At 40.1% G+C, this 25,421-nt stretch overlaps 1 protein-coding gene across 17 annotated transcripts in view; it reads left to right on the forward strand.

The window, feature by feature from the left end:
• LOC127977261 (serine/threonine-protein kinase WNK1) overlaps positions 1-25,421 on the forward strand; it is a 67,751-nt gene that overhangs the window by 18,994 nt on the left and 23,336 nt on the right. For all 17 annotated transcript variants that reach the window (XM_052582170.1, XM_052582049.1, XM_052582087.1 and 14 more), the window contains exons 3-9: positions 11,860-12,032; positions 14,414-14,634; positions 16,145-16,302; positions 21,018-21,106; positions 21,703-21,922; positions 21,996-22,299; positions 22,557-22,732. In XM_052582170.1, coding sequence (XP_052438130.1) covers positions 11,860-12,032; positions 14,414-14,634; positions 16,145-16,302; positions 21,018-21,106; positions 21,703-21,922; positions 21,996-22,299; positions 22,557-22,732 — 1,341 coding nt within the window. The remainder of the gene's footprint in view (positions 1-11,859; positions 12,033-14,413; positions 14,635-16,144; positions 16,303-21,017; positions 21,107-21,702; positions 21,923-21,995; positions 22,300-22,556; positions 22,733-25,421) is intronic.

Genomic DNA, 25,421 nt, shown 5'->3' on the forward strand with positions numbered 1-25,421 from the left:
TATTGCACAATTTTCCAAAGGATTTGATTTAGCTCATGAGAGTCATCACAACCTGACTGTTAGGTTACTCCTGGCAAAAAGCTATATTCTTGTCACATTCTCGTGAACCGTGTCATGCCACAATACTAACTTGGAGACAATTAGAAAAGTAACATCTGTTATTGATGTAGACGTATGTGTGGGTCTCCTGTAGTATGGCCCCGAGATCTTATGCATTCCTCCTCCTTAGCCCTGGGAATTCACACCCTATTTTATGGCTGTACTGTGCTAGTCATAAATGTCGCTGTCATAAAATGGCTGTGTATTGTAGACCTTTCTTTCTTGGAGAATTTAAAAGATTCCTGCAATGCCATAAGGGATTATTCAAAAGCATCAGTCATGCTCAATGTAGGTCAAATTTTTGTGTAGTGCAAAATTAGCCAGTAAGTTTTAGCATTCCTATTACCCTTTAATACTAAAACTTCTTTTTTTATACTCTTCAAATGGCTGAATTCAGACCTTCCCATTTGTCAGTGACTGACGTGTCATTTCCTCTGTGGTGACTGTGGTGTGATTGGTTTGAAAGGCTGACCTCTTCTAGGCAAATCTCATCTACAGATATTTAAAAAACTGCAGCATTTTACAAACACACACACACACATATATATCAGTCTGGCGAGTAAATTAAAATATTTTCTTGCCAATGGAAATTCAGTTGCCAAGGTGTTTGTAGAGGGTTGCTGAAGCTGTATCAGTATTTTTTATTAAAGTTTTGTTAGTTTTTTTGTGTGTGTGTGTGTGTGTGTGTGTAGAATTTGGTCTCCGAACTAGTAATAATTCTGAATCACAGTCATTATAAACTCATTTTACTAACTGGCCAGCCAGATAACAAATCTGTTTAAAATCTCTGACTGAGCATATTACTCACTGTGATTAGGCTTTATTCCACTTTGACCTATATTTTCATATGACTGGAGAGTCAGCATGTGAATGAATGTGAGTGAATGTCCCATAGGCATCCTCGCCCTAATGTTTACCCCTGTGGCAGAAGATGAATCCACTTTAGACCCCATATACAAACCTGCTTTGTGTTTGAAATTTCTCACATGAATTTTCACATTTTCCTAGCATGATAGTATGGACAATGTTCTATTATGCATGTTTTAGCTTGTCCAACCATTATCCATTATTCAAGCTATTTTAAGACACAGCATAATTTTTTTAGATGGATTTTACGTCGTGTGCCTTAATTTGTGTGATGTGGTCACTCAAGTTGAGTCCCATTGGGTCAACAAGATTTTCTAAACATAACCATATGTAAACTAACTATATAAACAAGAATACTGATTCTGAGTTTCCAACAACAGTGTGGCATGGTGTTCCAAAGCTTTCAGGGTGTTGGCAAATTGGCACACACTAACACCTGTCCCTATACGGGATATGATTTCTATCTCCATGTTTTACAGAGTGGTTGGTGCATGCTAAGCTCGCTAAGGGCCTTTTAAATAATTACACCATGGTGTGCCCTTGACAAAATACCTGCCCTGCCTTTGACAATGGTATATTAGGTAGAAAGAATTAGGGTGAGAGATGAGTTATTGCAGGGGAGTTTTCAAGCTCCTATGTACACAAGCTCTTGCTCAAGGGCTTCTGTCATCAAGTGAGGCAAACATGTCCATCTTGTGCTATGAGTTCAAGTGTATTTGCTCAGCTCTAATGTTTGCCATGAGACTGTTAAATTTATTTTTGTTGTTGGATGTAACCTTCCACTCTAGGATCAGGGGCCAGTGTGGAAACTGGGTTAGTGTGCTGCATGAACAGTCATTTGGCAGTGAGGAACACTCATATGAAATAGTTTAGCCATAGCCTGAATGTAACAGAAGTATTTTATTGTCGTCCAAACCAAGTTTTCTGCAAAAGATCTTCAAATTTGGGCCTGCTGGGCCTTATTAGATATCGTCCGATGACGTTATGCATTACAGTATGGTCCAGTACAAATGTATGGGTATTAGTTTGCTTCATTAAATGTCAAATTAGCTTTACTCCTTAATTTGGTGTTTATCATTTAACTGTACAATATGTAGACTTAAAAGAAAAGCCAGAGAAAGTCATTACTGCTCCAAGTTGCATATTACTATACACCCTGTCTTTGTGACTCAAGACCTCATTTGCTTGATCGGTGTTAAATGTGTGTACTCATATGGGCTGCAGCATTTAAAGTGAAGAGGATGCTATGCACTGAAGACCCCCCCCCCCCCCCATCTTGCAGTGGATCTAATCCCTGTATAATTGAGGGGGCTCATGTGTTGTGCTGTAGAGAGGCTTTGAGAGTGTGGAGGTGTACAGAGAGTCAAATACAAAGCCAGGACCTACATTATCCTTTTATATCTCCCTCAGTGTTGGTGGGGATTATGACTGGCTCTGTGGACCATTTAGGATGTGAGTGGGCCTTGATTTATCTGGAGTTTGAATGTTGGTGAAGAGGGAGTTTTTGGCAGTTAGAGCATTTTAGGTAGTGATATCTGATACTTAATAACCAGTTGCATTTGCCACTTTTAGGTTGTTCTTTTTCCTGTATTTCCTTTTATTATATACATAGTTTAAACTTTGAACCATTTTTGTCCATACAATGCAAGTTAGTAGGGTCTAAAGCAACATTGGTTTTCATTGTTTGGACAAAAACTGTTGATTTGTTTCATTAGTACGACAAGTGGACCATTGTCACATGAAGGTATTTATTTGCCTCTGCTCGATTTGTGACATAAAAAAATAAGCCATTATATTGATTAAAAGGAGCTTTATCATGGATCAGAGAGGCTAGAGTTTAGTATACAAATAAGCCAACGCATTCCCCTTACGATTATAGGATTGTGGGATTTGAAATGTCTCTAAAGTTCCGGAAATCTCTGATTTGTGATATCTTACTAATTATGGTAGAAATGCAGCGGTATGCCCTCAGTGTTCCCATGTGTCTCACCTTTTTTTCACTTGTTAACAATGTAGATTTTAATTCTTTTGGTCTAGTTGCAGCGTGATCCGCCCCATCTCCCATTTTTTTGTGCTGTGATTTATTAGCGGTGTCACACCAAACATTTCAACCGAGCAAAACATTGAGGGTACAGACCTCAAGACTGTCACTCCAAACTCCCTTCGACATTCACACCATGCACCCCTGCCTAAAGCCTGGGTTTTTTTTCAATGGAAGATGGATTGGGCCATTGGGAATGGGGGGTGAATGAGTCCAGAAATCAAGAAGGACTGTTGTTGTAGAAGACGACATGCAGGTTTTCAGTAAATGTCTGGTCTGCATGCAGAACAATAAGGCCCGTCTCTGGGTGACACTAGACTGCTGTGTACTTGGCTCTGACAGACAGCTCATCGCCTCCTGACCTCACAGCCATAAGTCTGTGACAGGCAGCGAGATGTACTGAAGATGTGTCTTGTCATTCTGACCCAAATAGTGGGCCATGCAGTGCTCGGGGACCCTATAGATCTGGTTCAAAGTGAGACCATGAAGAGCCTTATTTTAGCTTACACTGCTGCTCTTCTCATCTTGATCTGTCTCGCTCTTTTTTTTTCCTCTGTAGCATTCCTGTATTGTTCTCAGTTTATTTATAGCTCCAGTTATGTACCGAGCTAGTTTAGTCTTGCTTTTTGGTGTGTTGTATGAAGCCAAGGTTATATTGAATGTGGGAATCCATCATGCATCGTATTGGTTTTCACCTTTGGTGTCGGAATGTAAGGCTGCCCATAAAGATGCTTTCTGTAATGCAGATGACAATTTGTCTTGTGTGGAGGAAAGCCTTTATTGACTTGGACAGTTCCTGATGCAAATTAAATTAGATAAAAGAAGTGCTTAAAAGGGGAATGGCATCATGGAACCAAAGCCTAATAAATGATTCATAGGGACAATGATTCTTTGAATGTTTGTAGGACTTCTTTGCTAGAGTTAGTCAACAAAAACCACAAAAAAAGTCGGTACATTTTTTTAGTACCGACTTGGTACCGAAGTACCGGGTCTTTTAAACAACACTATTCCCATGTTATAATACATTATTCACTTTTTTGAGGACTTTGTTTTATGGTTAGAGCTGATTGCTTTTTTTGGCAGTTAGCTTAAAAAAGAGTTGCATTCAGTAGCTGTACATCATTAAGAAACACATTTGACTCAAAATGTCTCAGTCTCATAAGGTCTTTCTAGTCCTGAGAAACCACCAGACCTTCACCTTGACCTTAGTTTACAAAGACAACTAAAATGTTCATTAGAAGATGATAGATTTCTAAACCTTGTGCTCTCCACCAAATCACCTTGAGGGGTGAACTGCAGTTCCCAAAAGTTAGGCCTCACTGAACACATGGCCCTCATTCTGAGCAGTTTGTAAAGTGCTGATTGATGACAAGCCTTTGGTTTTGAGACAAAGAAAATCAAGTTTTAGTTTTCCTTGCCTAATTGGAGTCCAGCATTTTCTGTCTATTTTAGATCTAGATGAAGCTGTCCTGATTTTTTGCAGCTAGTTCATTGATATTTGAAGGAACAACTGTTAACTCTTATTCAACGCAGATGCCTGACTGTTACAGTTTTCCTTTTCATTTCCTCTGTCATTTTTCTTCTTTGTAAACCCCTCAGGACCTCTGCGACGACTCGATCGGCACTGAGACTCCATAGGAGGTTATCAGAAACGCTGCTCGCAGGACAAAGCAATCACCGCTGAGCACATGCTGCACTGCATGCGTTTCTTTCACCCAATCAACAGGATTTTTTTGCTTAAAGGAACTGTATTCTACTTTTCTAACATTTCACCCCCCCCCCCCCCCACCACCCCAAAATCGACTTTTAATGTTAGTCAAGGTTGCGATTTACTTTTGCATGCTCATTGTTCAATCTTTTGTAACGATTACTGGTTTGCCGATAAATCAAGATAACATTTACGTCATGTTTTTTTCTTTTAATTATCGTTAAAACCATATTAGATTACCGCGATCTGAACAACTCGCGATAAATAAATACTGTCCAGCATAAAGCACAGTTTTAAGTAACAGTGTTTCTCAGAATGTTGGCCAAGAGCAAGAACATTTTTTGCAACATAATTTGATGTATAAAGCGAAAGACAATTTTAAATTAAAAGTAGGGAAGGCACATAGCTGTGCTAAATGCTTATCTTTGGTTAATGAGAAAGCATGAGCCGATGACCCGGACTTCATGTGACCAGAGTGAGAAATCCAGTAAACATCTTGTAAACACATTGCCAACATCTTACCAGCTGGGTCACCCTTTTTTATTTAATTTTGTATTTATTTTAAGCATGGAGGGCAAAAACTTGATTTAAAATTTGCAACACAAACAATACTTTGTAAGACTGTCACCTTCAGAAACATTTCTTCTTTTATTACATCATTTCCATAGCTGCATCACAGAACTGAAATCTCTGCTTTAATGGATTTTAAGTGTCTTTCAACCTGCAGACAGAAATCAGGGCATGCACTGGTTAAGACTGTTCAGATGTCAAATGAAAGTCTTATGATGTTTACAATTGCTTGAACCCGCAAGAGTGCAGCAGTCATGAGAGGAGCCATCGGCTGAGACTCTGTAACTGGGGGGATTTTTTAACTTATGATCCATTGTCCATTTGACTCCGAAACACCCAGAAGGCTCCACGTTGAACCACTGTCCTTTTCCCACTTTATCAATGCAACATGCTAAACAAAGACTGTGCATATGTGCCTAGTGGATGTGGTTCATACTTGTTTTGATGTCTTAAACTCAAAACCATTACTAAGTGCTGCTAGGAAATGGAGCACAGGCTTTCAAGCAGTCATGTGATTGAGTCCGTCCATCAGCCTGGCTGCTCATACAATTATCAAGCACATCACAGCAGCTAAGCTGATTATTCCTTCACTCAGTCCATGCACAATTAATGGACCTGGATTTTTACCCTCTTTGAGGTGTGGACCTCTCATCTGACTTTCTTGGTGTACTGTATTTTGGGAGTGGATTTGTTTTGGTATTTTATATCTACTAGATGCCCAGCACACTACAGTCGAGCAGGGGAGGGGTGGTTATGGTATTTTTAGAATCACTGTTTGACTGGCGCCTGTGTTTGTGAAATATGAATCCTGGAGAAGATCAGAGGGAATGAGCACCGCCCATCCCGAAGGACAGAATCTTTGTCTTTCCATTAACTCCGACTAAGTGCTCTGCATGCCCACAATCACTTCAGAAAGTACACCAGTGAATAATGAAGCTTGACTCCTCTGTTATTGCTAGAGTAATGCCACACAGATATTATATGCAAGTATACAGATGGTTGGCCAACACATGCATACACATACATACTTAACATGAATTCTTGCATTACTGCGGTGGTAAGAAAAGCCAAAGTGGAGTGTTAGATTTCAAGTGTTGTGCAATCAAATGCTGACTGTTTAAATAACTTGCTTACCAAGAGGTTTGTTAAACTAGGGGTCTTCAACCTTTTTCAGACCACTGACCCCTTGGTTGGAGAAACAGAGCTTGGATCTTGTTACAAATTTTATAAAAGGGCTTTTTTAACAGCTTAAACTGTTACACATCGATGTAAAAGCACACACCTTGTTCACTTTGCAATGCATCTGGCCTGACTGTAAAACAAGAGGCCCAAAACAAGGTTCTGCAGTTTGGATCCCATTATTGTGGAAAAGTACTGTCACAGATATGGTGTGTGTTCTTAGAAGCCAGGGCCCGGAGCCAGTTCCCCCCCCCCCGCCTCGTTCTTTTTTTGGCATGAGATAGGACAGATGTGACATAGCGCAAGCGTACTTAGGATGTGGTCGTCATTCCACAATGTTGTTAGCACACTCTGAATAAGGATAAACTCTTTTTTTATGAACGTGAAAAAAAGTAGTTGATGAACTGCATATGAAAAGCAGCTGTTTTTTTCTTTAAACTGTTTGGAAAGTTCCCTTGCTGAAGTTAACTTTACCCTAGCGTGGACCACCAGGCCGTTTTTTAAAAGATGCGTTCGCGGGCTGAGGCGAATCATTAGATCTGTAGCCTGGCAGACATGGAGAGCTCAACAGCTGTCTACACTCAGAGGACTAACACTTCCTCCTATGGCAGAGAAAATGAGCTTATGAAGGGCAGAGCCCTGCAGCTGGTTACAACACACCCCTTCAGTGAAGAAATTCCTTAATGATAATACGATAAAGTTTTCTAAACTCAAGTAGTTTGTTCCAGCTGGACTGAAAACTCATTCTGCATAGATATGAAGGATTCCACCAAAGTGTGATTTTTAAGCGAGTTGGCCATGTCCCTTTGACAGACTTGAGTTTTTTTCATGCTCTTAAAATGAAAAAAAAAGTGGTGAAAACCATTTTCATTGCTAGTAAATTTATATAACAAAGACATGGCAAATAACATTAAATGTGGAATTTTGAAGTAGGAAGTATTTTTTTTCTTGTAAATTATACTCCAGTAATCTTCATTGTATACAACTTAAAGAAAAAAAAAACATTCATAGTGTTGTCTACCATATTTATAGTCTTTTCTTAATTTATTAAATGCATCAAATTAAAAAATTTTTATTAACATTTTATTTACATTTATTTTTTACATTTTTGTTCTTTGAATAATTTAAACATTTGAAATTTATTTTATATTATTTTCTCTCTGTATTTATATTTTTTCCTAAAAGTTTTATTTAACTAATTAAATACATTTATAAATGCATGCATTTTGATATCACAAGAACTTTTGTAATAACAGTGCTGAGCACTTTTTTTTATTCTGTGCTCCCTATATGAAAATGACAACTGATGTATACAGTCTTGTCAGATCATTTATATTTATGTCAAAATGACAAAGTATTTGAATTATCTGGAAATGTTTTGAAATTTGGTAAACAACAGAATTTGTTTGGTTCATGCAACCTCTTTTTGGACTCAAGCATCACCTGACTCGTGGCACACATAGTAACCCTTCCAGAGTTCAGGAGCCTCTAGTTTTATCTATAAACTGATGAGGTTCACTTTTTACTGAAGCCAGCTCTTATCTCTCAGAGCTTTGATCTACCTTTTGCTCTATTCCCCACTGCCTACGAGAATGCTATGCAGTCCGCTAGCATGAGTCATGCCAATCCATTTTATTTGCCTTTTTACAAATGCAAATCTCAGGGGGTATTCAAGTGTGCCGTTATTCAGAGGCAGCTACCACAGCTGCCTCTTTCTCAGCTTGCTCTGCAGGTTTGATTCACAGATTAAAATTATGTTTGGTTTGCTCTTACTGCATATTTAGTCCAGTTCTGTGACGTTGTCGAAGCTTCTTTGATCCAGTTCACCTCACATCCACAAGTGTCTTATTGCATTTTATTGTGCACCCACACAACTTCAGGTGAGAGAGTCTCATCTGCATTGATGCAGCTCAGCGGGCCAATCACTATCTGTCCCATTACTCTGTGGAAATAGCACTGCAGTAGAAAAGACCTTTTCAGAAAAACAGAGCAGCTCTGTGTTAATTCAATTTCAGGAGTTGGCATCGTATCCATTATCATTATTGTATTAGCATTTGGCTTATTTTCTCAGAAAAGAGCAGGGGTGAGTTTTCTAGAAAGTCTCGCTGCTGTATCTGGTTACTGCTGTGCTTTTTGGCTTGTTTACAGATAGAAGGGCACCACAGCTGCGCTTATATCTCCATGCCAGGTCAGAGATTTTTTTTCATGTGCGTCATTCGAGTAAACAGCTGATTGTTCACTGAACTGTCTGTGCACAAGCTCACGTGACTGGCTAAGCAGTACTAGAAATAAAAGCTGATCTGTTTGCCTGTGAGTTAGTTAATAGATAAGACGGGCACATATGCTGTCTCTATCACGCCTACATACCCTACATTCAAAAGTTTGAAAAAGGGTTGTTTTTTAAAGAAATTGAGGCTTATTTTCATAAAGGCAGCATTTCTTCAATAAAAAATGTCCGAAACATTACTAATTATTGAATTGACTGTTTTATAATACAGTCTTTTAACTTTTGAAGACCCATTTTCAGCTGCCAAGAATTCCATTTCACCCTCTAAGAAAATATTCTGACATTCTATCTCTCCTCTTTAATGAAGTGATAACTGTAAACATGGGTATCTCAGGTTTTCTAAAAATCTTTAATTCTCTCTAGGGCTGCACAATAAGTCGTATGCAATATTTAATGTGCATCTAAGTAAAGCCGGTTCTGTAATCAGCGGTAAATCTGACAAGCTACGCAAAACCACAATCATATTTTGCACATATTTTGCGTAGCTTGTTAGTGAACAACAACTCTGTGTAGTTAATGCTGCTCCATGTGAAAGCGCGCAGGTGATGGAGATTTACAGCTGATTACAGAAGCGGCTTTACTGACAAGATGCGCATTAAATATCGCATGTGATTTATTGTGCAGCCCTAATTCTCTCTCTTTTTATATATGCAGTAGGGCTGCACAATTAATTGAATTTCTAATCGTGATTATAATTAATTGATAATTGATATGATATTGTTCAGAGCGGCAATTAGTCGTTCAAAGTCCATTTGTGTTATTTTGCTTGCTTAAGATGGTTCTTTCTTTGGACAAGTTATCTTAAGGATGATTTTAGTTTTAGTATAACATTATTATACCAGGTATATTTATTTATTTACTTTTGTATTTAAAGAAGAAACCAATTCAATGTATACTTCACATTTAATACTATAAAAAAAGCAATAGGTTTTTTCAGTTAGTGTTTTCAGCTTATTTTTGTCCCAAAATATGGCATGTGGTTGCTTCAAAGAGCGGTATAAACAGTATTCAATGTAAATTGTGCTAATCCTAATTAATAATCACAGTTAGATTTTCAAGGGAATAATCAACAATTATGATTTTGTTCGTAGCCTCCACTTGCAAGGGTATCCCTGTCTAATTTGTCTGTTTTATGTAGTTAAACCTACAGAGTGATATCTGTTTAAGCTGTGTTTACTCCTGTAATCAAACCTTCAGTTATTTTCATCACATGATTGAGAAGAGCACAAGCACCTGTGTTTTTATTTTGGGAAGCGGGTGCTAAAAATGATGCTTGCAGTTTGCCAAGACAAGCATGCATGAGGTGCCAAAGTTAAACGCATCACTTCCCTTACTCTCTCACACGCTCATGCTCGCCCACTCACTCACACTTGTTTATCCTTCCTGTGTCTTATCAGTCTGAGTAAATGCAAAATCTCCATTTGAAGATTTAGAGATTTTGATCTCCATCTCCATTTTCTTTTTGCCTCAGACCAGAAGACCAAATAGCGGAGCTGCAACCCTCTTCCTTTTGTCCTGTGTTATCAGCCATTTATTAGATTATCTAAAGACTCAGTGAGATGGGAAATAAGATGACCTCTGTTTGCAGAGAGGAGACTCCGAGCACTGTCACCTTAAAGTTTGGCTTTAAAATTTGGTCTGGGTGCCCAAAATCATATTTTACACAAGTACATGAATGCTTCCATGCTCAATTTTGCACCCAAAGTGGCGCTGAAGTGGGCATTAGCATGAACTGCCGCCTCCTATAGTCACTTTTTTTTCAGGTCAACTGTGGTTGGAGCAAGAGGTTTAAAGAGAACCTTGCTGAGCAAGTTAGTTAATGTCAGTTAAACTGTCAACATGTCCATACCTAACTGAATGTCACCACAGTATGCAAGTAAACAGGAGTGCATAGGCCAAGCATTTGCGTACGACTATGTGTTTTCAGCATTTTCTCACTCTGATTGGCCTCTCCATCATGGTTCTTTTCTGCTCTCATTGCACGGCACCCCAGTCAATAGTGTTTACATTTCATTCCCTAATCTAAGGCTGAATCCCCTTTGTCTTTCTCTCTCTCTATCTCAATTGTCGTTTGGGATTAGTTGTACTTAATGGGTTGCAGATGTCTGCTGCTAGTACAGTTGTTAGTGCATTTGGGAAATGAATGACTGTCTGCATTAATGTGGAGAAAGAATGCCACCGTCAGCATTCTAGAATGACGCCGAAATACACTGGTTGCAGAAAGCCAGTGAATCTATAGGTGTCTTCACTGAACTCTTACTTTTTTTAGATGCATGTAGCAATTTTTCCGCCAGGTATGCAGGCCAAGTCTTTTGCAGAATAAAATGAGCCCTCACGTAATATACGTGATTTAAGAGCTTGGTTTGTGTAAAAGTAGGCCACAGAAAAGTGGCCTTTTTCCACAAAGTGCCACTGTATTAATTCATCAGTGGTGGTTGCTGGAGCAATTATAATAATGATTAATGATCAGGCTTGCGCGCATTGTTTAAACTGCTGATAACCGCTCAGCTTGACCGGAAAAAGGAACTTTGACATCAACGCTTGGATACCCACATGCGCAGGGAGGTGCGTTCCATCCAAAAACCCAGACACTGTTGTGATTGGGCAGGTCAGGCTCCCCTGGATAGAATATGAGAGTTTTTTGGGGTGGGTCAGAGAGTCGGGGAGATGATGTAGTGTTGTTTTCTGTGACCGGTCATGTTGAACCAGTTGCAACTTGCACCTAGCTTTTGCCGTTTCTTTATCTCATAGGTGCATTTTGTGTGTGGTCCATACAGGGATTAAGCACAAGATAAGAGTGTTTAAACTGGACGAGCCTGGTCTCCTCCTGTGCTTTATGTTTTGTCTATGGAGGCTCTTTTGGAGGGCTGGCAGGAACCTGGGGTCGGGTTACGTTATTTAAGTTTGAGTGGACCCCCTCTAGTTCCCTCATGGGCCATAGTGGTTTAACATAAAGCCATGGCATTTGATTTAAAGCACATCTGTAATACGTGAATCGGTTCAGAAATTATTAACATGCAATAAACAGTTGCTAAGTATGGTTTCCATCACATTTAAGTAAAATGGGTGGCTAAAAGGTATATATTTCTTCTGTTCTTATCCTTGCAGGATCGAAAGCTGTCGAAATCAGAGCGCACGCGGTTCAAGGAAGAGGCCGGGATGTTGAAAGGTCTGCAGCACCCAAACATTGTGCGTTTTTACGACTCATGGGAGTCGCCCTCCAAAGGCCGCAAGTGCATTGTGCTGGTCACAGAGCTCATGACGTCAGGAACCCTAAAAACGTTAGTAAAGATCATCTGGTCCACTTTCATATTATATTGTCTGTCCATCATAATACTGCTTAATGAATGGTTAAATGCAGAATTCAGCAAAAGTGTGTGTTTGATAGCATTATGGTATTACGTAAATGATTGTTAACACTTGCATGAAGTGTTTTCCAGGTTTTTCGTTGTCACATTTTTTCCAGTTCACAGCATCCGCTGTAGTTAATTTTGTATTGTAATACTGCATTCAAATGTAACAAGATGGCCTTTCAAACATGCTTTTCACCAGGCTCATGTCCATCACCATCAGCAGACCATCCACAGAGGCTGTGATTATCTATGACAAAACACACTCACAATAGAGCGATTGAATGAAAACTGTTATCAGAATGATCGCGGGGTGAGACGCACATTGTGGGTACTGAACAGATGCAGGAGCTATAGTGAGACAGACCACAAACTGGACAAGCAGCCCCCTCCTGTGGATGTGTGGGCTCTGACACCCACCACCCCCCTCCACACAAACAGCCATATATATATAAACCCACTTAAATACTAGTACATGACTATGGTACCATTCTTGCTTTTACCACCTCCCAAAGCAGTTCATAGAAATGTAGCATACAGACGTATTAGATTTTCATGAAAATAAATAAATAAATAACTGCTGATTCATGCACATGAAGACGTCACCAAGAAACCAATAAATGAAGCATCATTTGTCGTTAGTTTCCAGAACACATAAAAAGGAGTCCCACAAAGATCCATCATCCACAGAGCCTCAGTCACACACAGTTAGTTATCTCTCACAGGGCTCACAACAACAGGAACACCACCATTACTGCCAGGAGAGAAAGACAGTGGAGGAGACATGGGGAGATGAGCGAAAAAGGAAAAATGAGAAACAATGTCAGGCTTGATTTGTGTTCACCAGCCCTGGCATCCCAGCAGTGTGTGGCGTTCTGCATGGCTGCTCCTCGACCGCAAAGATAAACAATGATCAAACCGAGCATCCTACTGACACAGCCATGCCTAAACTACTCTTCACTCTCGTATTTGTCTGGGTCACCATAGACATAACTGCCCACATGGGTTGTGTCCCTCACCCTGCCCCTGTGTCCTCTCATAAAATACCTTTTAAAGCCTTCTAGTCCGACATTTTGAAAATAAACATACTGTTCACATTATTCAAACTGCTGCTCGGTGACAGTAGTCGATCTGAAAGGGAATCTGACAATCCAAATGTATAATATTTTCTTGAATGTTTCAGGCCTTTGACTTATTGACAGTGTTTTAAATTACTGTAATATTTCAAGAAGTGCGGAGAGAGTTGTGGGTGTAGCTGGAGAACAGCCTGTTGGGGCCCTCTGGGAGCCACTGGGTGTGTTGAGTGATAAGACAGGTTTGAATCAGGCTTTGTTGCTCTCCCCCGTATCGCCTCGGGACTTACCCTTGGCTCCATTCCCACCTGTCAGTCAGACGCTACACTCCATCAAAGCTGCCCTGTACCACCACCCACCTCCTGCCATTGGGCGAAGCACTATTGCTTGCTTCAGTCTTACTAAGCAAACTACAGAGATAATCTCTGTACACAAAAACGCTCTTCTAATATCACTTCTCGTGCTGCCTGCAAAACCAGTTTTATCTGATCCAATTTATTCAACCATTTTTCTTTTACAATGAGAAGAGGAAAAGGAAGAGGAAAGGATTAAGCACAATTACAGTTATCCATAAACAGATATTTATTTGTTCAGTTATCTGATTCAAACAGGTAGGAGAGCAAACGCTGTTTCAGATTAAAATAAAGTACCGTCCCGTAACGAATGAGTCAATTGTGCTACTGTATAGGTTTTGTTTTGCTTGTGAGCTTTTGCTCATCTTCGCCTAGGGCATTATGGGGCAAAGGGTACCCAGCTCCCCGTGTATTGGTGCTTGAACTGAGTAGATTGTTGTAATGAGGATTACAAGGCCAAATCCTGGCTATGGCTTGGCTCCAAGAATTGATTAGGCCAAGCTAATCTAATCTTAAGAAAGTGCTGTTCCGCCTTCTTCATATGGGGTTGTCCTCTCTTCTAACTGGGACTCATAGAGAATTCAACTGTCCATAAGGATGCTTCCAACACCCAGACCCATCATTGTGTAATCATTTAATTCTCCCTGATCCTTGGACCCCTGGACTGAAATGAGATCTTGTTGAGTAGAGAGTTTTCTAATTATATTTCATTCTCCTCATGGCTTCATTGGTTGAAACGGTCTATCCAAAATGGGAACGCCAAACCAGAGACCTGTAGACATCTATTATCTTCTGTTGATACATCTGTTGCTTATTTTTACTCCAGCAAGGTCCAGTGAAGAAGAACATGGCGATAATTCTCAACTCTAATGTCTTTGTTCCTTAGGTATCTGAAGCGCTTCAAGGTTATGAAGATAAAGGTGTTGCGGAGCTGGTGCCGGCAAATCCTGAAGGGCCTGCATTTCCTCCACACCAGGGCTCCTCCCATCATTCACCGGGACCTTAAGTGTGACAACATCTTTATCACCGGTCCCACCGGCTCCGTTAAGATCGGTGATCTGGGCTTGGCCACCCTCAAGCGCTCTTCATTCGCTAAGAGTGTCATAGGTACGACCCAGAGCTAAAACATTCTTGCTTTCCCCACCTCCCAAGTCAGTTCACCATGGCATATACAATATAAAATATGTATCATGTCACTGCTTGTCTTTTCAATGATGAGGTGAAATTGGGAAGATGGGGCATTTGCTGTCAGTTACGCTCAGATATTTAAGGCATGCTGTAGCTCTGAGCTACACTATTCAAGTTAGACCACAGTTTTTCCAGTCAGCCAAGGACACAAGTTTTAATTTGGGGTAGAGACGGGGGAAACCCAGAGGAGAACTTCTTACGAACTGGGGGAACACCTTTAGATCCTGCTGTTTCCCATCTGAAACTAATTGGCCTGTAAATGCAACAGGTGAAAACACTCTTAAGTTTCCATAAACTTCGGGGTATTTTGGGTAATATATGCCTTAAGAATACCAACAAAGCCACATAGTGGATCATGCTTTGTTAGTAAGTTTGCTACGGGAACGTTTTGCATGAATATTAACAGATTAAACACTTTGGCCTGGAACCTGTGGTCTATAATTATTGAAATCCTAGAAATTCTTCTGCCGCCAGTAATGTCTGACATCTTTTTCCAAAGGTTTTCCTGATTGCTTCACCAGTTTTTCCCCTTTTCCTGTTCAGATGGTTTAGATATTGTGATACATTTCTTTTTGAATCCCTTCTGTTTCCGCTGAAATTTACTTGTTTCCATTTTTTTTTTTTTCTGGTTTTGAGGATTTTTTCCTTTTAACTGTAGGGCTATAATCTCAGCTGGTCTCACTCCTCTGTATGGGTTATTTAATGTCCTGCAATTCGGAGAAGTAAGTATGTAAAAAAAATGGTGAGCAAGTGGTAAGTCAATAAAAGCAACCTAATCCAAAAACGGAAATATTGAATCTATATTTATATATCGTTTTTCTGTGCCAGGCCTTTTAATGCGTGCTAGTGCACGAGCGTCTGCGCTCACTAGCTATGGACTTGCTCTGTGCATTAACCTGCTTAACCTTCTCTCATTACAGGCTTGTAGAAAGGTGAGTCAGTCATGTGTTTTCCATAACTGTGTTGTTGACATCAAGTTCCATAGCTAGTCGCCCACCGCCGTCCGGTACCTCATTTAACGTGTTGGCGGCACGGCCGTGTTGAAAAGATAAACACAGTTTCGAAGTCCATCAGTCAGCTCTAAAAGTAGCCTTCACCAACGCATGTGCGTCTGGCTTAAATCAACTTACTGTTTGCGAGATGTTACTTTGTGCTCAAGTCTGAAGTACTGAAATAGATCATCTAAAGGCCTTGCAGAGAAAACTGGTTTCTTTCACTTCTAAATAACTGAGTCCGGTTTTCCCCCTTCTTCTTTCTTTTATTTTTATTTTTATCCACATCTTTTGCTCCCCCTCTTTGTCTCCTATCAGGCCCCTGTGAAGCAGCAATGCAGTTCTCCTCCTCAATCCTCCTTCTCCTCTGTCCCTTCCTGCTGGGGTGAGTAGAGATCTCAGGCACTGAGAGTTCTGAATGGTTCTTTTGATTTAAGGTACCCCTGAGTTCATGGCGCCTGAGATGTACGAGGAAAAATACGACGAGTCGGTGGATGTGTACGCCTTCGGAATGTGCATGCTGGAGATGGCTACCTCTGAGTACCCTTACTCCGAGTGTCAGAACCCCGCTCAAATCTATCGCAGAGTCACCAGCGTGAGTAACCTCGCACACCCCTGCTCGCTCTCGGTCCTTCATTCACTTTGGGTGCCTCCTTTCTCTCTCTTTCTGCTATAATCTTTGCCAGATCTGTCATTACACCCAGGCTTCTGCTTATGAAATAATTTAATAACAGAAGCTTTTTTTGTTATGTGCTCACTGAAACCTGCCCATAGCTGGAGGCGTCACACTGTATATGAGATTATGTAAGCAACATTCAACTGTGTCATTCAAATGATTAGGAGTAGATGGTATGACCAAACTCTTACTTTTATGTCATAATAACAATCGATGAGCCACTTTCAAAGTTATTGTAAAAAACACCTTAAAGGGTAGGTTCACCCAAAAATGGAAATTAGCCCATAAATTACTCACCTTCAAGGAATCCTGTGTGTATATTACTTTCTTCTTTCGGACGAATCCAGTCCGAGTTATATTAAAATGTGTCTTTGATCTTTTAAGCTGTTTCATGGCACTCAGCGGGTGTTGCAAGCATCAGTCCAAAAGAAGTTAAATGAAAATCGCCCATCCGTAAAAAAAAATAAAAATTGTCTCACGCGGGTCAGGGATGAACAAAGGCCTTCTGTAGTGAATCGATGCAGTTTTTTTAAAGAGAAATATCCATATTTAAAACGTAATAATCACTTTAATGTAGCTTGCGCCAACAGTTGCACACTGAAGCAGTTCCGGGAGCATGACGTATGAGGTCAGAAAACTAACGTTTGTTAACGGGAGCAAAGGAAGCAAAGTTTCCTTACTTAGCAAAGGAAAACTAATCTCCTCTTGGCTTATAACAAAATCCTCCGATATTCTTCTTTACAAATCCTCATTTTGTACTTCTTATTCGTGACCTTATGATTTGTTTTGATCTATCCCCTGCACTTCCGCGTGCATCACTCCTGAGCGACGCATACACAGCGCCGAAGTCATGGCCTAGTGGTTAGAGAGTTTGACTAACCCTAAGGTTGTGAGTTCGAGTCTCGGGCCGGCAATACCACGACTGAGGTGCCTTTGAGCAAGGCACTGAACCCCCAACTGCTCCCCGGGCGCCGTAGCATAAATGGCTGCCCACTGCTCCGGGTGTGTTTTCACGGTGTGTGTTCACTGCTGTGTGTGTGCACTTTGGATGGTTTAAATGCAGAGCATGAATTCTGAGTATGGGTCACCATACTTGGCTGTATGTCACGTCACTTTCACATGTCACTTTTTCACTCCAAATGTCATCCGCCCGGACCTGCTTCCATGTAGAACAGTGAGCGCAAGTGATTGTTACGTTTTGAATATGGATTTTTTTTTTTTTTTTACAAAAATTTATCAATTCACTACAGAAGGCCTTTGTTCAACCCCCGGAGCCGTGTGAGACACTTTTTTTTTTTTTTTTTTTTTATGGATCATGATTTTTATTTAACTTCTTTTGGATGCATGCAACACCCACTGAGTGCCATGAAACAGCTTAAAAGATCAAATAATTTTTTTTTTACAACTGTCTGGATTCATCTGAAAGAAGAAAGTCACATACACCTAGGATGAAGAGTGAGTAATCTATTGGCTTTTAACCCTTTAAGGTACCTCATTTTGAACAGTTTACTGGTAGTCATACAGTCCAACCCTGTACCAGACCCACCTAGTAAGAAGTAATTGTCCAAAATTAAAACAGATGGATATCTGGATGTATAAGGTCTATTTTGCTGCCAGTCGCAATAAAAATTCGCTTTGATTAAATCTGTTTTACAGCCATCACTGATATCAGCTTGTGGTGTGTCATGTGTTGACTTTCCATGAAGTCAGTCTCTGGTTTGAACAATTGCTCTCCCCAGCTTTAATGTAGATTTGTGTTTGACTGATGTGGTCTCATTAAAACTCAAAATATTCCACAATATAAATTTATTTCAGACCTCTTTTAAACCATTGTGATGCAATCATGCTTGAAGGTGATTAAAATTGTCCATCTATTTATGGACATACAATGTTTTCAGAACAATCAAGGTGAATTTCCCTGAGAGTACAGCTATATATGAATCCAAGACCATTGTTAGAAGGCTGGAAAAGGCCAGTCATGTTGTTTATAAATTGAATCAGTCTTTCCCTTCATTGATGTCCTTTGATATCATTGGTAGAGAAGGGTAGGTGGAGTATAAGGCAGTCATGAGATTTTTTATTCTCGTTCAGGTCAATAGGCTGATCATATGATGCTGGAGGTTGAAAATATGATCAGCAGAGCCAGAAAACAACTGGCATAGGATGGGGAGGGGCTCACCAGCAGAGAAAGTTTTTCAGAGAATGCCTGAATGTTTTTATTTTTTTGCTGTTTTGATTACCAAAAGTGCACATTCTTACTGTTTAGAGCAGCTCTGGTCATTGTAAAAGTTAATGTAGAGGGTTCTAGAGTGCTTTTATTAGTGGTACGCACAGCTAAGTTTGTCCGTTTCTTTTCATCAGCATTCTTGAGTCAGGTTTAGAGGTGTTTCCCTTTCCACCTGTTAGCTTTGGAAAGTACAGAGCACATCATAGATTTCACCAGCTCTATCTGCCTGTCTGGAAAACTGGCATCCACCCTGCCTTAAGGCTTTTTAATCTCATGAAGTCCAATCTCACAGGCACAACATTTCACTGAGAGAAGCAATTTAAGATTTACGCAATCAGGAAGCATGTTAAGCTCCGTAGACCCGGGGTTGCCCTCACAAACAGAGGCTCCAGAGTAAATGCTTTCATTACATTGAAATGGTTCAGATTTGTACTTTCCATCGAAACATCTGCAAATGCTGCCTGTAATCTCAAAGCAGTGAGCACGGAGTGGGTTCAGCCTGACCGTTTCACTGAAGTTTTCATGGAATTGGAGCAACACCGGTCTGATTGCATTGCAGATCTTCCCTTTTATTATTGTGGTGATTAAACCATAGAAAAGGCTTTAGAGGTGGAGCCAAAATAGATGGACTGTGTTTCCATTTTTTCACTGGAAAATTGGTCTGTTGGTAACAATGACATCAGATTTGTGACTATTATCTGTGAATGTGCTGTTGTCGAGTATTACACTTCAGAATGTAAATTAACATGCACAAATTGTGCTGCAGACATTAAAGATATCTTAAAATTGTGCAGCTTGTTGAGGAGACACTTGCCAGATAAATAAGGCACTCCAAAGAAAGCAATTGATCCTGACTTGGATTAAGCATGAAAGTTTTTTTTATTTTTTATAATGTCCCAGTCATTGGGCCATATCTTCCAACCCTTGAATGTAATTTTAAGATGTGGCATCGATGGAGTTCAACCAGAAAATAGTATTCTTCAGTATGCTTCTGCACCATAACACTTTGACATTGGTGGAGTTGGACAGAGTAGAAGTTGAAGATTTGTGTTCCTTTACTCTACCCCCAGCTGTTCCAGGAGCCTTCCTCTCTTTCTGCTTTGTTAAATACAAGACGGTTGCTTCTAATTTTTCACCTTTGTTAACCATTAGGAGAGCTGGGGAACAGCATGTGACTGGCTTCAGGGACCCATTCACAGCTTTTTAAATCACCTTGTTTTTGGAATTCTTTGCCGTTCTATCTGAATCGTGTTAGATACTCTGTCATTCTTAACTTTGTTTGTGACTGGAATTTGAGGGGGGTTACTGACTTATATAAGGAGGTAATGCTGAGACAAGGGGAATAATATTTCAGGCAGACCCATCTGTTAAGCAGCACAATGTTACAGGATTTCACTTGTAAGTTACTCTTTTTGTCTTGGGTGGTTTTGACGGTCTAGCTCTATTTAGCCATTTTGTGATGTTAAGTGTTTTTAAAAGGGTCATTTCAGGATTGTAAACATATAGTTGGAAAAGTAGCAGAATATAGTTTTTGTACCATTGATTTGTTGTATGTTTGTATTATCACATGGTGGAGTTTGTTGTTTCCAGTGCTAAATCTAATGGCTGGGAATGAGATTAGATGTTGCTAGAAAATCATTCAGATTTGTAGAGATGAAGTGAAATGTACTAAACTAATAATTTACCCCTAAGGTTTTGCCTGTATTTGTGAATGATACATTTTAACAATATTTGATAGTAAAATTCTTAATAGTACTTTGTGTAACGTTCATCTTCTGGGGAAGTTGTGGCCTAGTGGTTAGAAAGTTTGACTTCTAACCCTAGGGTTGTGGGTTCGAGTCTCGGGCTGACAATACCACGACTTAGGTGCCCTTGAGCAAGGCACTGAACCACCAGCTGCTCCCCAGGTGCCGCAGCATAAATGGCTGCCCACTGCTCCGGGTGTGTGTTCATGGTTTGTGTGTTCACTGCTGTGTGTGTGCACTTTGGATGGGTTAAATACAGAGCACAAATTCTGAGTATGGGTCACCATACTTGGCTGTATATCACGTCACTTCCATTAGATTTTAAATTGAATTATAATCTATAAAGGGATTTTTTTTTTTTTTTTATTAATAAATTAATAATTAGATACTGTAAATATTTGGATAAATTTCTTCATTGTCCTAAGGCCAAAATGAATCTTTAAAATGTTTTTTGGAAATCATATTATTAATAAAAAAATAAAGCCCTTTAGGCCTTTTTGCTTTTTTTCCTCTGAAAACTCCTGGCTTCCTCGCAGGCACTAAAGCGTGTAAAGCTTGCACCATATGTAGTTTTGTTAAGTCCCAGTGGAGCTCTTAAGGGATTTCTTTCACAGCACAAAAGACATGTTGATTTTATCTTCCTTTGTGTTTCAACCCTGCAGGGAGTTAAACCTGGGAGTTTCGACAAGGTAGCCATTCCAGAGGTGAAAGAGATCATCGAGGGATGTATTCGCCAAAACAAAGATGAAAGGTAAGGCTGTGTCTACCACACACACCCACGCTGCGTTCACAGAACTCCTTCATCTAGTCATACCTCAGCTCTCAGCGACGTGTGCCATGAGTCTGCCCGCAGATGCACTGAACTCATGCTGATGTGAGCGTAAATCACAATCTCGAGGCGTATGGTCCTCCAAGTAGAATGTGAATAGTAGCAGTAGATAAGTGCCACACACTGTTTTGGAATAATTCCTGCAGCAAGCCACTTAGTGTAATGGATCTGTGATTACGTCAAGCCAGCGAAGAGAATCATAAGCCCTGAACAGACTGCCTCCTGTTCAAGTCTGTCTACTTAAATGTCCAAGCCAAAAAAAAGAACAATTATTTGCATGCATATTGAATATTAACTATCATATTTTTAATGCCCTTGATCACCAGCTGAAATATTTTTCCAATAAATGGTGGGAAGTCATAAAGCTGATGTCTACTATATAAAGCTAATCAAGAGCCCACTTGAGTTTTTGGGTTGAGAATGGAGAGCGAGTTTAAATGTATTTATATGATTGATCAGCTATCCTTGTTTAACATCTTTTGCCTTGTTTGAATGTCATTTTGCCTCTTCCTTAACAGATACACCATCAAGGACCTTCTGAACCATGCCTTTTTCCAAGAGGAGACCGGGGTGCGGGTGGAGCTGGCTGAGGAGGACGATGGGGAAATGATTGGCATCAAACTCTGGTTACGCATTGAAGACGTCAAGAAACTGAAAGGCAAATACAAAGACAATGAAGCCATCGAGTTTTCCTTTGACCTCCAACGAGATGTGCCAGAAGATGTGGCTCAGGAAATGGTGGGTTTATCAACGATTCTACAAATCTGATATAGCACATGTAGATAGTAACATATGCTTTTTTTAAATACAGGTTGAGTCGGGCTATGTTTGCGAGGGTGACCACAAAACCATGGCCAAGGCCATCAGGGACCGCGTATCACTGATCTGTCGCAAACGAGAGCAAAGACAGCAGGTGCGAGCCGAGCAAGAGAAACGCAAGCAGGAGGAGGAGCAAATGCAGTTGTCCAGCGAGTCTTTGAAGAACGTGCCCGGCTCTCAAGGTTCTGCACAGAGTCAGTGCGGTTCCCAGCCTCCGACCCCTGGCCTCGTCAAACCTGAGTGTGAGGAGACTGATGCAGACCCGCAGCTTCAGTACATGCACGTTGGAATGACCTGTAAGTGTTGGACGCAACCTATCAGTCCATCAACCTACCTGAAAACATTTTTAATTAGCTATTTCTTTTGACAAGATACAAATAGCCAAATACAATTTAGAGCATTAGTTCAAATAAATTGTAAGATATAATTTAGCCATCAATTTTCTTGCCATGAAAATAGCCACAGAAGCTATCTTGGCATTAAACACAAACAAACAAACTATCAACCTACCTGTCACTTCCTATTTAATTATGAATGTCGTATCTTCTCCCAGTGGCTGACGGGGTGCTTGACAGTGGTCAGGGTTCATCCGTGTTCTCAGAACCTCAACTCAGCATGTCGTATAGTTCTCCTGCATCATCGCAACCCCAACAGGTGCCTGGACAGGCTGCCTACCCTCCCAGCTCTCAAGCTCCCCAACAGCACACTGCATACCCCCAGCAGCCCATGGTAAGTCACAGAAGAAGAACTTGGGCTTGGGCACCTAATTGCAGGTCACATAGTTGCATCCTTAATATTGACAAATTCCACACGTATTATGTTACAGCATTTTCTAGCCAAAATGATGATCAGTGCACCACACCAAACTTCTCAAAAAAAGAAACTGAGTACCATGAGCTCAGGATAACATGTTTCCATATTGTAGTGTCCATTATTATTGAAAGGTTAATTCAGCAAATCATTAATTCATCTACAGTTAGAATCTATTTAGTTCAAATGTCTCCATCTGTTCCCATAATATTTCATGTTGTGCAAAGGTAAGAACCCAATTAAGGAATTCAGATGTGATCTTTACATAGAATTTGTATAGCCAGAAATGAGTAACTACTGAATCACGAGTCAATGTTCAGTTGTTTGACTTTTGAATAGGATCTCTTTGTGGTTGCATGTATTTATCTTTGGAGTTTGATGATGGTTTGTTATTATAATACGCTAAATGAATGATGCATGAGGAAGGAAAGCAAAGCCATAACATCTACACTCTAAATGGATTTGATTCTTTTCATATTGCCTGTTCTCAGTAGGGTTGGGTATCGAGAACCTGTTCCATTTTAGAACTGGTTCCAAATATCCAAGAACTTGATATTCGATAAGACACGTACACTCCGCTTAATGATTCCTGTGTTATATTTTTTCGGATTTTTTTATCTTATCGAAATTGGAATCGATAAAATTCAAACGATACCCAACCCTAGCTCTCAGTTCTCTCTATCTCTCTTTTTATTTTCTGACTGCCAAGTATATTTCCACTTCCCACTTGTACTTGAGCTGCCACTCCCTCTCCTTTTTGCATTTTAATACATTCTTTGGGTTCCTTTACCTTCTTTTTGTTTCATGCAAGTATTTTTGGTTCCTCCCAAAAAGGCTGTGCCGTGTAGCAGTGCATCATGCTGTGCAGACTGGCGGCATTCATCACTTCCTGGTTGGTTGTTTTTCCATCCTGGGCACTTAAACCATGACCATTTCAGCACATCAGAGTCACAACACTTTCTGGTTCTTTCTCAGGGATTTTCTCATCTCATCTCTTCTCACTCATTAGTTTTGAATTAGTTTGCATTATTTTCCATGGAGCCTGAAACACTTTAGTCATAAGCAAACACCTTGATGTCAAAGACTCTTTTTATTACTCTAATTGTCTGTAGGGGTGACTTCTAATGATTTACTTTTATAATAATGGTTTATTAATCATTTCCTTCTCACCTGACTTGAAATGGTTGCTTAGTTCCAACTCGAAGTGATATCTGAAGTCTGCACAGCACTGATGACATTTGTACATTGTGATTTGTTATTGTACATTTATTTTTGTTCTTCTGTTTTTATACCCAATGTGCTGTACATATTCTGTGTGTTTTTCTGTTTATGCTGTTCTTAATCATAAAACATCTCAGAGGGCTGACTTTCTGTGATGTTTTCATGGACTTGCTAACCCCAGTTTGTATCCGTTGTCTACGTGGTAGACAGTCTGTGCTGTACATTTCTTGGAGCCTGAATACAACTTAAACAGTGACATAATGCCATTTCTTTAGTGATTTTTCTTAGCCGCATATAATTTCCTGTCATTAACGTGCCAAGTTTCTGTGTAACAACATGCAACCTGATCTCAGATCAGACAAGTGTTACTTGAATCTCAAAATTAGCTCGCAATTCATGATTCATCCGGTATTGATATTGCCACATGCAGTCATAAACATATCTGTTACTGATAACACGATAAGTCATTGTAAAACTATTTTAGTTTTTGAAACATCATGAATCATCAGTTGAACCAGGCTCATTCCTTTGGTCTGACTAGACAGCAGATGTTAGATATAATCAATATGTAACCTTTGTAGGTCAAGGTTTATTGTATATCGATGTCTTTTTTCTTTCTGTGTAGCTTCTTCGAATACAATGTTGATTATTTAATCTTGTAACAAATGTTCTCATGTTGTTTTCGTTTGGTTATTTGGCTTTTTGTGTTCCATTTGTGTTCCATTGTGGTTAATAGTCAGTTGCCCCTCCTTCACCTCCAGCCTCCTCCACCTCTTCCCCGTCGTCGTGGTCATAGCATGTCTGTTTGCGTGCCCTGCTTTTCTTCCACCTCTGCTCTGTCGTGCCCTCCCGACCCACCTTCAACTCCTCTTCCAGTCGCATCAGCCCCACTCTCACCCCTGTTGGGGAGGCCAGATGAGGAGACGTTTGCGGGTCGACTATCCAAAGCACTGGAGAGTGTCCTGCCCCTTCACTCAGCACCGCCCCGTCGCCGTGCCAGTCTCCCAGCAATCTTTGCCAGTCCTGTATGTTTTGGTCTCCCAGTGAACCAGGATTCTTCCTCTGTGTTGGACTTGGGTACAACATGGGTATCTTTGAAAAACACTTATGAAAATAAGAAGACAAAACTAGCTTGTAGAGGGCAAATATATTACAAGTTAATACAATAAAATAGTTTTCAGTAAAGATATTTACATCCCTAAAACAAAAAAAAAACTTTCCTGCAGAGTTTAGCTCCAACCCTAATCAAACCTACCTGAACAAGTCAATCAAGGTCTTCAGGATTACAATATTAAGTCAAAGTAAGCTGTTCAGGATCTAAAAACGTAGATTTTAAGCCTAACAATCTCTAATTGTTTAGTGTTAACTTTAAAACCATTATTGGAAT

The sequence above is a fragment of the Carassius gibelio genome, chromosome A4 (genome assembly GCF_023724105.1).
Source record: "Carassius gibelio isolate Cgi1373 ecotype wild population from Czech Republic chromosome A4, carGib1.2-hapl.c, whole genome shotgun sequence".
Taxonomy (NCBI): Eukaryota; Metazoa; Chordata; class Actinopteri; order Cypriniformes; family Cyprinidae; genus Carassius; species Carassius gibelio.